This window comes from Equus przewalskii, chromosome 29 (genome assembly GCF_037783145.1).
Source record: "Equus przewalskii isolate Varuska chromosome 29, EquPr2, whole genome shotgun sequence".
NCBI classification, from domain to species: Eukaryota; Metazoa; Chordata; class Mammalia; order Perissodactyla; family Equidae; genus Equus; species Equus przewalskii.
Genome location: NC_091859.1, coordinates 26,575,198 through 26,587,422, shown reverse-complemented (window position 1 = coordinate 26,587,422; position 12,225 = coordinate 26,575,198). Strand labels below are relative to the sequence as shown.

Genomic DNA, 12,225 nt, shown 5'->3' with positions numbered 1-12,225 from the left:
TGGCCAGAGTAAAGGACCCTCGACAGAGCACATGTGCGTGCATTTGTACAGCAGCAGTGGTGAGCAGGCAATCGCAGATGGGCCCTGTCAGCATAGATTAGAAAGGATAGTCATAGATGCTAGGGATCCTGGCGGGTTCAGAACACACAGTTCCTGACTGCCCCGACCAATCTTGGCAGGTGGAATCTACGACCAGAAACTATCACTATGCAAAGGCACAAATCCACTCCATCAAATAGTATGAAGAAATATATTAATACTCTAGACCAGAAGGAAAATGACAAGCACCCAGAAATCAATCCTGAAGCCACAGAAATTTATAATCTAAATGAGAGAGAATTCAAAGTAGCTATCAGAAAAAAACTCGTGAGAAAATTCACAAAGACAGTTCAATGAAATTAGGAATAAAACTAATGAACAGAGGGAATTCTTCACAAAAGAGATTGAAACTATAAAGAAAAATCAATCAGAAATGTTAGAGACAAAAAACACAATAAACGAGATAAAGAAAAATCTGGAGTCCTGGAATAACAGAGCTGATATTATGGAGGATAGAATTAGCAATTTGGCGAACAGAAATATAGAAACGCTTCAGATGGAGAAGAGAGAGAACTAAGACTAAAAAGAAATGAAGAAACTCTCCAAAACATATCTGACTCAATTAGGAAATGTAGCATAAGGATTATAGGTACCGCAGAGGAAGAGGACAAGGAGAAAGGAACAGAAAGCTTGTTCAAAGGCATAATAGCTGAGTACTTCCCAAACCTGGGGAAGGAGCTGGAATTATAAGTGAAAGAAGTTAATAGAACTAATAATTACATAAATGTAAATAGATCTTCTCCAAGACATATATTAGTAAAACTGGCAAAAGTCAATGACAAAAAAAATATTAAGGGCAGCAAGGCAGAAGAAAATAACTTACAAAGGAACCCTGTCAGGCTTTCAGCAGATTTCTCACCAGAAACCTTACAGACTAGGAAAAAGTGGAATGATATATTCCAAATTCTGAAAGACAAAAACCTTCAGCCAAGAATACTCTATCCAGCTAAAATATCCATCAGATATGATGGAGAAATAAAAAATTCCCCAGATAAACAAAAGCTGAGAGAGTTCATTGCCACAAGACCCACCCTCCCCAACAAGAAATGATCAAGAAGGCCCTCATACCTGAAAAAAAAAGAAAGGGTTTACAAAGTCTTTAGCAAGGCGATAAATAGGCAGACAAAATCAGAAAATTGCAGCTCTCTATCAGAACAGGTTAGAAACACTTGATTATAACATTAAAGATAAAGAGAAGGAAAACATCAAAAATAAGTATAATCTTGTCACTTTAAACACAAACTCACAGTACAAAATGGAATGATCTGTGACAACAACTTAGAAGGGGAAGAGGAAATGGATGGAACCTGCTTAGACTAAAGAAATAAGAGGCTATCAGAAAATGGACTATCTCACGTACAAGATTTTTCACACAAACCTCATGGTAACCACTAAATAAATAATCAGAACAGAGACAGAAATGATTAATAAAGAGAAAACTGAGAAAACCAACATAGAGAACCACCAAACTGAATTGGCAGTCTGAAATACATGGGATGAGAAACAAGGGAAATACAGAACAACCAGAAAACAAGTGATAAAGTGGCAGCATTAAGCCCTCATATATCAGTAAACACTCTAAATGTAAATGGATTGAATTCTCCAATCAAAAGACACAGAGTGGCTGGAAGGATTGAAAAACAAGATCCAACAAAATTTCCCAGAGAGGAAACACATCTCAACTCTAAATACAAACACAGGCGCAGAGAAAGGGATTGAAGATGATACTCCAAGCCAATGGTAAACAAAATAAAGCAGGTGTTGCAATATTTATAGCAGACAAAATAGCCTTCAAGACAAAAAAGGCAATGAGAGACAAACAGGGGCAGTATATAATGATAAAGGGACATTCCACCAAGAAGACATAACACTTATAAATATATATGCACCCAACACAGGAGCACCAAAGAACATAAAGCAACTATTAAGAAACGTTGAAGGAGATACTAACAGCAACACAACAATAGCAGGGGACCTTAACAACCTACTTACACCAATGAATAGATCATCCAGACAGAAAGTCAACAAGCAAATAGGGGAATTAAATGAAAAACTAGACCAGGTGGATGTCATAGATATATATAGAGCACACCATCCAAAAACAGCAAACTACACATTCTTGTCAAGTGCACATGGAACATTCTCAAAGGTAGACCAGGGGCCGGCCCTGTGGCCGAGTGGTTAAGTTCACGTGCTCTGCTTCAGCAGCCCAGGGTTTCACCAGTTCAGATCCTGGGCACGGTCATGGCACTGGTCATCAGGCCAGGCTGAGGTGGCATCCCACATGCCACAACTAGAAAGACGCACAACTAAAATATACAAATGTGTACTGGGGGTATTTGAGGAGAAAAAGCAGAAGAAAAAAAAGAAAGATAGACCATATGATGGGAAACAAAGCAAGCCTCAATAAATTTAAGACGACTGAAATCATATCAAGCATATTTTCTGATTACAATGCTATGAAACTAGAAATCAAGTACAAGAAAAAAGCTGAGAAAGTGACAAATATGTGGAGACTAAACAACATGCTACTGAACAACCAATGGATCATTAAAGAAATTAAAGGAGAAATAAAAAAAATATCTGGAGACAAATGAAAATGAAAATATGCCATACCAACTCATATGGTATGCAGCAAAAGCTGTCCTGAGATGGAAATTCACAGCAATACAAGACGACCTCAACAAACAAGAAAAACCTCAAATAAGCAATCTTAAATTACACCCAACACAACTAGAAAAAGAAGAACAAAGTCCAAAGTCAGCAGAAGGAGGGAAATAATAAAAATTAGAGCAGAAATAAATGAAATTGAAACCAGAAAAACAATAGAAAAGATCAAAGAAATTAAGAGCTGGTTCTTTGAGAAGATAAACAAAACTGACAAAGCCTTAACCAGACTCACCAAGAAAAAAAGGAAGAAGCTTCAAATAAATAAAACTAGAAATGAAAGAGGAGAAATTACAACAGACAACACAGAAATACAAAGGATTCTAAGAGAATACTATGAAACACCATATGCCAACAAATTGGGCAACCTAGAAGAAATAGATAAATTCTTAGACTCATACAACCTCCCAAAACTAAATCAAGAAGAAACAGAGAATCTGAATATACCAATCAGAAATAAAGATATTCAAACAGTAATCAAAAATCTCCTAAAAAATAAAAGTCCAGGACCAGATGACTTCTCTAGAGAATTCTACCAAACATTCAAAGAAGATTTAATACCTATTCTTCTCAAACTATCCCCCAAAACTGAAGAAGACAGAACACTTTCTAACACATTTTACAAGGGCAACATCACCCTGATCCCAAAGCCAGACAAGGACAACACAAAGAAGGAAAATTACAGGCCACTATCACTGATGAACACAGATGCAAAAGTCCTCAACAAAATATTGGCAAACCGAATAAAACAATACATTAAAAGAATCATACACCATGATCAAGAGGGATTTATACACGAACACAGGGATGGTTCAACATCAGCAAATCAATGTGATACACCACATTAACAAAATGAGGAATAAAAACCACATGATCATCTCAATAGACACACAAAAAGCATTTGACAAGATCCAGCATCCATTCATGTTAAAAACTGAATAAAATGGGTATAGAAGGAAAGTACCTCAACATAACAAAGGCCATATATGACAAACCCACAGCCAACATCATACTCAATGGGGAAAACTGAAAGCCATCGCTCTGAGAACAGGAACAAGACAAGAGCGCCCACTCTCACCACTCTTATTCAACATAGTACTGGAGGCTTTGGCCAGAGCAATTAGGCAAGAAAAAGAAATAAACAGTATCCAAACTGGCAATGTTTGCAGACGACATGATTTTATATATAGAAAACCCTAAGGAATCCATCAGAAAACTATTAGAAATAATCAACAACTACAGCAACGTTGCAGGGTACAAAATCAACTTACAAAAGTCAGTTGCATTTCTATACTCTGATTATGAGCTAACACAAAGAGAATTCAAGACACAATCCCATTTACAACTGCAACAAAAAGAATAAAATATCTAGGAATAAATTTAATGAAGGAGGTGAAAGACCTATACAATGAAAACTACAAGACATTATTGAAAGAAATCAACGATGACATAAAGAAATGGAATGATATTTTATGCAAACAGATTGGAAGAATAAACATAATTAAAATGTCCATACTACCTAAAGCATCTACAAATTCAATGTAATCCAATCAGAATCCAAATGACATTCTTCATGGAAATAAAACAAGGAATTCTAAAATTCATATGGGGCAACAAAAGACCCCGGATAGCTAAAGCAATCCTGAGGGAAAAGAACAAAGATGGAGGCATCAGGATCCCTGACTTCAAAATATACTACAAAACTATAGCAATCAAAACAGCATGGTACTAGTACAAAAAGAGACACACAGATCAAGAGAACACAATTTAAAGCCCAGAAATAAAACCGCATATCAGCACCAGCCCGGTGGTGCAGCAGTTAAGTTCCCACCTTCTGCTTTGGTGATCTGGAGTTCAGGGGTTCAGATCCTGGGTGCGGACCTATGCACCACTTAGCAAACTAGGCTGTGGCAGGGGTCCCACATATAAAATAGAGGAAGATGGGTACAAATTTTTGCTCAGGGCCAATCTTCTTCAGCAAAAAAAGGAGGATTTGTGGCAGATGTTAGCTCAGGGCTAATCTTCCTCAAAAAAAACCTACATGTCTACAGACAGCTAATCTTCAACAAACAAGCTAAGAACATACCATGCAGAAAAGAAAGTCTCTTCAATAAATGGTGTTGGGAAAACTGGACAGCCACATGCAAAAAGTAGACCATTATCTTTCATCATATACAAAAATTAACTCAAAATGAACTAAAGACCTGAAGGTAAGATATGAAACCATAAAATTCCTATAAGAAAATATACGCAGTACACTCTTTGACACTGGCCTGAGAAGGATCTTTTCAAATACCACATCTACTCAGGCAAGGGAAACAAAAGAAAAAATAAACAAATGAGATTACATCAGACTAAAGAGTTTCTGCAAGGCAAAGGAAACCAGGAACAAAACACCACCAGCTGGGAGAAAATATTTGCAAATCACATATCCGACAAAGGGTTAATCTCTAAAATGTATAAAGAACTCATACAACTCAATAACAACAAAAGAATCCGATCAAAAAATGGGCAGAAGATCTGAACAGACATTTTTCCAAAGAAGACATACAGATGGCCAATAGGCACACGAATAGATGTTCAGCATCACCAATCATCAAGGAAATGCAAATCAAAAATACTGAGATATCACCTTACACCCATTAGAATGGCTATAATCACCAAGATAAAAAATAACAAATGTTGGAGAGGTTGTGGAGAAATGGGAACCCTCACACACTGCTAGTCGGAATGCAAATTGGTACAGCCACTATGGAAAACAGTACGGAGATTCCTCAAAAAACTGAAAATAGAAATATCATACAACCTAGCTACTCCACTACTATTTGTCCCAGGAACTTGAAATCAACAATTCAAAGAGACTTATGCACCCCTATGTTCATAGTAGCATTATTCACAATAGCTAAGATGTGGAAGCAACCCAAGTACACATTGACTGATGAATGGATAAAGAAGATGTGTTATATATCTACAATGGAATACTATTCAGCCATAAAAAAGACAAAATTCTCCGATTTGCAACAACATGGATGGACCTTAAGGGTATTATGTTAAGTGAGATAAGCCAGACAGAGAAGGACAAACACTGTATGATTTTGTTCATATGTAGAAAATAAACTAACACATGGACAAAGAGAATAGATCCGTGGTTACCAGAGGGAAAGGGGATTGGGGGGTAGGCATAAGGGGTAAAGGGGCACATGTATATGGTAACTGACAAATAATAACGTACAACTGAAACTATTATGACCTCAATAAAAAAATAAAAAATAATTTTAAAAAATTACAAATCATTAAGAAGTAACTTAGACAATGTTTAAGGAAGTCTCAAGTTCATACACATCTTAAAAGCATTTTTACAGATAAAATGCTTATGGATTATTTAAATTTCATGTGGAAAACAATTCTTGAAAGCTGAGAGGCAGTCAGAGTCAATTTAAAAAAACCTCACTGGACAGGAAAAGGTTATCTTAAATACGGACTCGAAATATAATTTAAGCAAAATTGATTTAAAAAAACGTTTAAATATTAAACCCATGAAATCTTTTTTCTTAAATATTAAAGATACTAGCTAAATGTTACCTTTGTAGAGGGGTTCCCTGATTTCCCAATATGAAGTAACAATTCACATTCTCCCCTTCTTACCACCCTATTATAACTCTGCGTAACAGCCAATTATAATCCTCAGCATAGATCTTAGTACTTTCTGATATTTTGTTTATTTTCATAATTTTTCTACTACTTTATGACCTCCATGAGAGCAAATGATGCATCCCTAGGGCCTAATAGAATGACTGGCATTATAGTAGGTAATCAACCCATTTTTGTTAATAGGTTCGCACTCAGTTTTTGTTCAATGATGAATGAAAGAAAAATTAATACATTGCCCTTTTAAACGTTTCAAAACTGAAACTATTGATAAAATCTTACCTGGGATCCAATAAGTGCTCATATATTTTTATTGCATTGCCTTAAAAAGAAAAATACTCTAAGGTACAACTATGTTAAAGTCATCTTTAAGATCAGTCCTAAAATTTAATAAAATAAAGTATAACAGTTTTCTGCTTAATTTCAAACGTCATTTTATCTTTACTTTCACAGTAAATCACAACACTTCATGTGAGAGTATAATACAAAAGTTTCCATTTTAACTTCATAGTGCAATAGTCTGTCTAAAATATATGAATCTCTTCACTATCCCTTTGACATCTGGAAAGAGTAACACAATTTGCCAAAAATCAAAACAGAGAAAAAGTGACATTTACATTGTAATCAGAAACTTTCTGACTCTTTTACATTTAATTTCATGCAATCTCTGTTTCACTGTGCTTCTTCTGTCCAAAAATAATGAGGATTTATCAATACATATATATCTGATCTTTACTGGATAAAAACCAGGGCTTGAACTCCCACATCTACAACTCGCTCTTTAAGGCTAGCAAATTTTGTCTTACTGATCTGCGATGCTAGGCGAACATCAGGGAAAAATATCTTGGAGTCTTCACAGTTAGAGTGTTTCTTTTAACTCATGGCTGCAATTAGAAATCTATCCCCATCATTATGGTCAGATAACATGGCAGTTATGGTTTCCCTGCTCTTGTCTTTGCAAGTGGGTTTTAAAGAGGCTCTCTGGAAAAGCATTCTACATAAATACAGTTATGATGTCCAGAAGCAAGGGCCTAAATTGAAAAACCCACAAGATTGAAGCTTTTACCAAGATACCAAAAATACAGATACTGTTCTGTTTATTTGTTTAATAAACTGATTCTATCCACACCACAAAGTATTTGCAATGTTTGTTTAGAAGTTGAACAATTCTATTTAAGTTTTCTGACAATTCCATGTTTCTTTTCCTATCCCTTGATTATTACTGAAATGCAGACACTCAACCTCAATTCGAAGAAAACTAGTTTTTCTAAATTGAGAAGATTAAAAATTTATACGGGTATTTTCTACATTCTTTGCCAACATATAAATTCTTACATACAGTGACCAAAAAAAAGTTTGACTAGAATATACTGGTAAATATTTCATTTAACTGATGATTTTTCTTTTTGGGCCTTTATTGTATTTTTCTCTTTATTACTTCAGAACTTCTAAAGCAATAGTTTAGCACCTTAAGAAAAATAAAATGAAGTAAAATAAAATAAGGAAACAAAAATATTGTTTCTTAAATTCATTCCATTCACCTACTTGAGGACTCTGGTGCAGCATTAGTAAGTATATTTGATGATCAAATATATCTTTGCAGGACTGAGCCCAAAAAGTCACTTTGGAATTTTAATAGAAATATATTGTCTTCCAAAAATACTTTGTAAAAAGAAAAATTAGGAGACTCCCAAGTAACAGAAAAATGGCCAAGGATGGCTCCTGCTTTAATAGTCCTCACAAAATCTAATCCATCAGCTAACCAGTAGACAAAATTCTCTTAGAAAATACAATCCAGGAAGGCAAATTACAAAAAATAAAGGATTAACACAATGAAACTATCATTTTTGAAATAAGAAAACTATATGCTTACAGTGAAGACATCAGTTTCTATATACTATAATCCTTTTTCATGGATATCCCTTTAAAATAATGTTTTATATCTGTAAGCCAAAATTCTAAAAGCTTAGGTCATTTCACACGTACAAATTAGTTCATTCCTCTTAATTAAAAGGTACAATAACAATTATTGTTTCCTCCCTGTAAAGCCTGTGAGATAGATCAAAGAGAAGAGATCTGTAAGTGACCTCTCCTCTTGACGTATGAATGTAATTCTTAAATACCACTGAGAAAAGACCAGACAATTTGGTAAGCACTTTGTCAAGATGTAGGGCAGGAGGGAAAACCAAGGAGAATTTAAGTGAAGAAGTAATTTCAAGGAAGAGAAAATAGTTACAAATCACTAAAGGAACCACATCTAGGCAGGAAACATTCAAAGGTGGGCTTGGGATATTTTCTGACACCAGAAAAGAGGGAAGTGCTCAAAAGTTTAACAGGGCACATAAAAGAGACACAGAAACCAGCCTGAAGGGGATCCCTCTATTTTAGCAAAGATTAATAACTGTAACTGATTTCAAAACTGTGAATAAATAAAACCCGTGAGTCCATAGCAATATATACACACATGAAAAAGAAAAAGATAAATAGAAAAAAATATCTACTTTGCCTCCTATGTTATAAATAACTATAACACCAACTCCTAAACTGCTAATTAGAGAGAAAGAATTAAGTAGTCATCCTGCCATTTTTAGGGAACTGTACTTCATCCTAATTGATAAGATAATGCTCTTCTTTATTGAGAAATGGCAGCTAACTAGTGTAAAGACATAATAGAGTTAGAAACTCACCATTCTGCAAACTCTAAAGAAATAGTTGATTCAGACAAGGATCATCAACACATGCACAAAACCATTGAGTGAAAGGTTGTTGGGAAACAGGATGTTTCTACAGTGGCAAAGCGTCACTGCACAGATCTTTGCTGACAGCAAAGGGAAAACTACATCTTTATACTGAAGAGACCTGGCAAGTCAGGACAACTTGAGTTTATGTCTCTTGATGTGATATAAAATGAAATACTCAGAATCATTTATGCAGTATTTGTTACAAAATGCTAAAACTCCATCTAAGCCAGCTTTTACATATAACTTCCAGTTTATTCAAAATAGAGGAACAAGTTAAATACCAGTCAGAATTAACTGGATAAGTAAGAAGGAAAAAAAAAAGACTGATGGGACTTCTTCTAGATTTTTAAGAGTCTAAAGAGACATACAACCCATTTGGGGGACAAATGGAGAAATGTGAATAGGGAAGATAATAAATTATAACAGGGAATACTCAAATTTTCTTATATATGATAATGATATTGTGGTTATGTCCTTATTTTCAGGAAATGATATGCTGAAAAATTTTGGAGACTAAGTGTCACAATGTCAGCAACTTAACTTTCAAATAGGAGAGAAACAATATTAGATGCAGATATAAAGCACATTGTTAAGTCTAGGAAGTAGGTATACAGGTATTTATCTGAGGGTAGTGATAAACTATATTTTTACCAATGGTATCTGTACAGCATAGGACTTATGGGAGAATCTGCCTTAGCAATGTTTTCTGAAAGATGAAGGTAATTCATCAAATGTGTTAACTTACTGGAGCAGTTAGATTTGGAAGTAGGCATATTCTGGACATTTTATATACCACCTTTTAGATATGTTGAATGTAATTTTACTGCTTTTTCCAGTACTCTTAAACTTTCATCTTGTCAATGGTGATTTTATTAACCATGGAAACTTTCATAAACATAACTCCTGTGGTTAGTGAGTGATTACTCTATTTAAGTACCTAGCATTGTGTTCAACTGAAGGTAAATTATATTAGACCAAATCTGTACTTGGCATTACTTTTTTGTAGTTTGTCTGCACAACAAATCCTGTTATCAAACTCATAATGCATAGTTATTCAACCGCAAAGGGTACAGAACAGATTTTCAATGGTTTCAATTTCAATTTCAACCCCCCAAGAATCAACCATTTAAAACAGTTACTGTGAAGTTTACCAAATACAAAGATTCAAAGAACTCTCTGAACCCGGACCTTCGACTACTTTTCTGATACTTAGAGTGATACCTATTTTTGCACAGTGCCTGTTACCTTGGCCCAAAACCGTGAAGAAACTAATTATTATCATGCTCTCGTCAGTCTCCAAAGTATTACTCTTTGCAAATATAGTTTTATTTAAATGAATCAAAACTTTTAAAAATTATAAAAATAGTAACTGTAACGTATGATCAAATTCATAGTGATTTGAAGAGGATCATATCCTGCTTTAATTTACTCACAATTTATCAATACCTTTTCATTATCCTGGTTGTGTTTACTCATTGGTGATGTCGGTACATGAAGATCGGTTTCATCATCTACGGCATGCTGTCTGCCAGACAGAAAATCCGATAGTTGACTCTGTAGAAAATACAGGATATTACTAATAAAATGCTATGCCAACTATGAAAAATATTTCACACCTAGTTCTACTTAGTGTCACTGATGTTCCAGTGTATAGCGTGTCACCTGACCTCTGTTGGCAGTAAATAAGCAGACATGGAATTAAACTTCCTAACAAAATGCTTTAATTTGTTTCCAATGGCACCTGAACTCACAGAGTTTTACAAGTTTAGAATTAAAAGATGATCTTAGAAATTTAATCTGAGCCTTTTATTTTTATGGAAGAAGAAAATTAAAGACAAGGAAAAGTCTTACCTAAGGCCCACAATAAATGCTTCATTTTTGTAATATATGTAAGTAAAGCTAGTGTCCTAAGCAGTACAATATTTCAAAAAAAATAAGTTTCCATGAAAATATAATTTATAAAGAGATATTTGCTTTCACTCTCCCATACTACTTAACATGTCAACATTATTTCACTTATTCTAAGGGATCTAAGACTATATAAGTACACACACACACCACGACTCCTGAGGTACACCACTTACCTCCTAGAGGTAAGGTACAAACTGAATTAACAAAGCCCAATGAGATTGCAAACCACTCTTCCTCTCAGCTATTGCAAAGTTATAACTAAAATCACTCACCAATATATACTTCTTAAAAAGTAATAGTGTTCTCAACAACTCTAATGACATGATGAGCTGGTACTTGTAAGGAGTCAATTGTAAAAGAAAAGAAAAAAAACTAGAAAGCCTAGGATTTTTCAATCTCAAAATTCAAGATCACTAAAAAAAGAATTACTATCTAACAAATTTTGAAAAGAGGTAGTCCTTACACTTGTGATTCTTATGGTTTTAAAAGAGATGGTGAAAGCAAAGATTTATTTTTCCACAAATACAATGTTATCCTAAAAAATGGGAGAATATTACCTGCTGGTTAAAAACTGTTTATATACTTAATTACACGTAAAGTACATTATTCTAGATCAGATCAGTGGGTCTCAAAAGTGTGGTCCCAGGACTCCTGAGGTCCCTAGGGTCCATTCAGTGTATCCTGGAAGTCCTTCTTTTTCCAACTATGTATCAATGTGAATCCAAATTTTCTTGATATTCTTCAGTCAAAACAACATATCAAACAGAAGCAGACATGAGAATCTAGCTATTTTCTAACATAAATGACATCAAAGATATTTGTAAAAATGTAAAACAATGTTACCATTCTCACATTTTTTTATTTTCAGAAAATATAGTTATTCATCATAAATAATGTTATTTATATTAACATGTAATAAGTTTATTATCAGTATTTTTAATAATTGAAATATTTTAAACATCTCTCAATTTTAATTTTTAATAAGCTAAATATCAATAGATATAAAACACATAAACAAAATCTCCTTGTAATCCTAAATAATTTTTAAGTGTAAAGAGGTTCCTAGACCTAAAAATTTGACAAAGACTCTACATAATATAGCATAAAGCTTTCTCAAGTAAGAATAAAAATTGCAATATATGTGCTGTGATATACTATT

At 34.2% G+C, this 12,225-nt stretch overlaps 1 protein-coding gene across 2 annotated transcripts in view; it reads right to left on the bottom strand.

Moving 5' to 3' along the window:
- The window catches only part of PARPBP (PARP1 binding protein), a 63,905-nt gene that overhangs the window by 32,156 nt on the left and 19,524 nt on the right, over positions 1 to 12,225 (bottom strand). For both annotated transcript variants that reach the window (XM_008517644.2, XM_070599838.1), the window contains exon 4: positions 10,602 to 10,709. In XM_008517644.2, the coding sequence (XP_008515866.2) occupies positions 10,602 to 10,709 (108 nt within the window). The remainder of the gene's footprint in view (positions 1 to 10,601; positions 10,710 to 12,225) is intronic.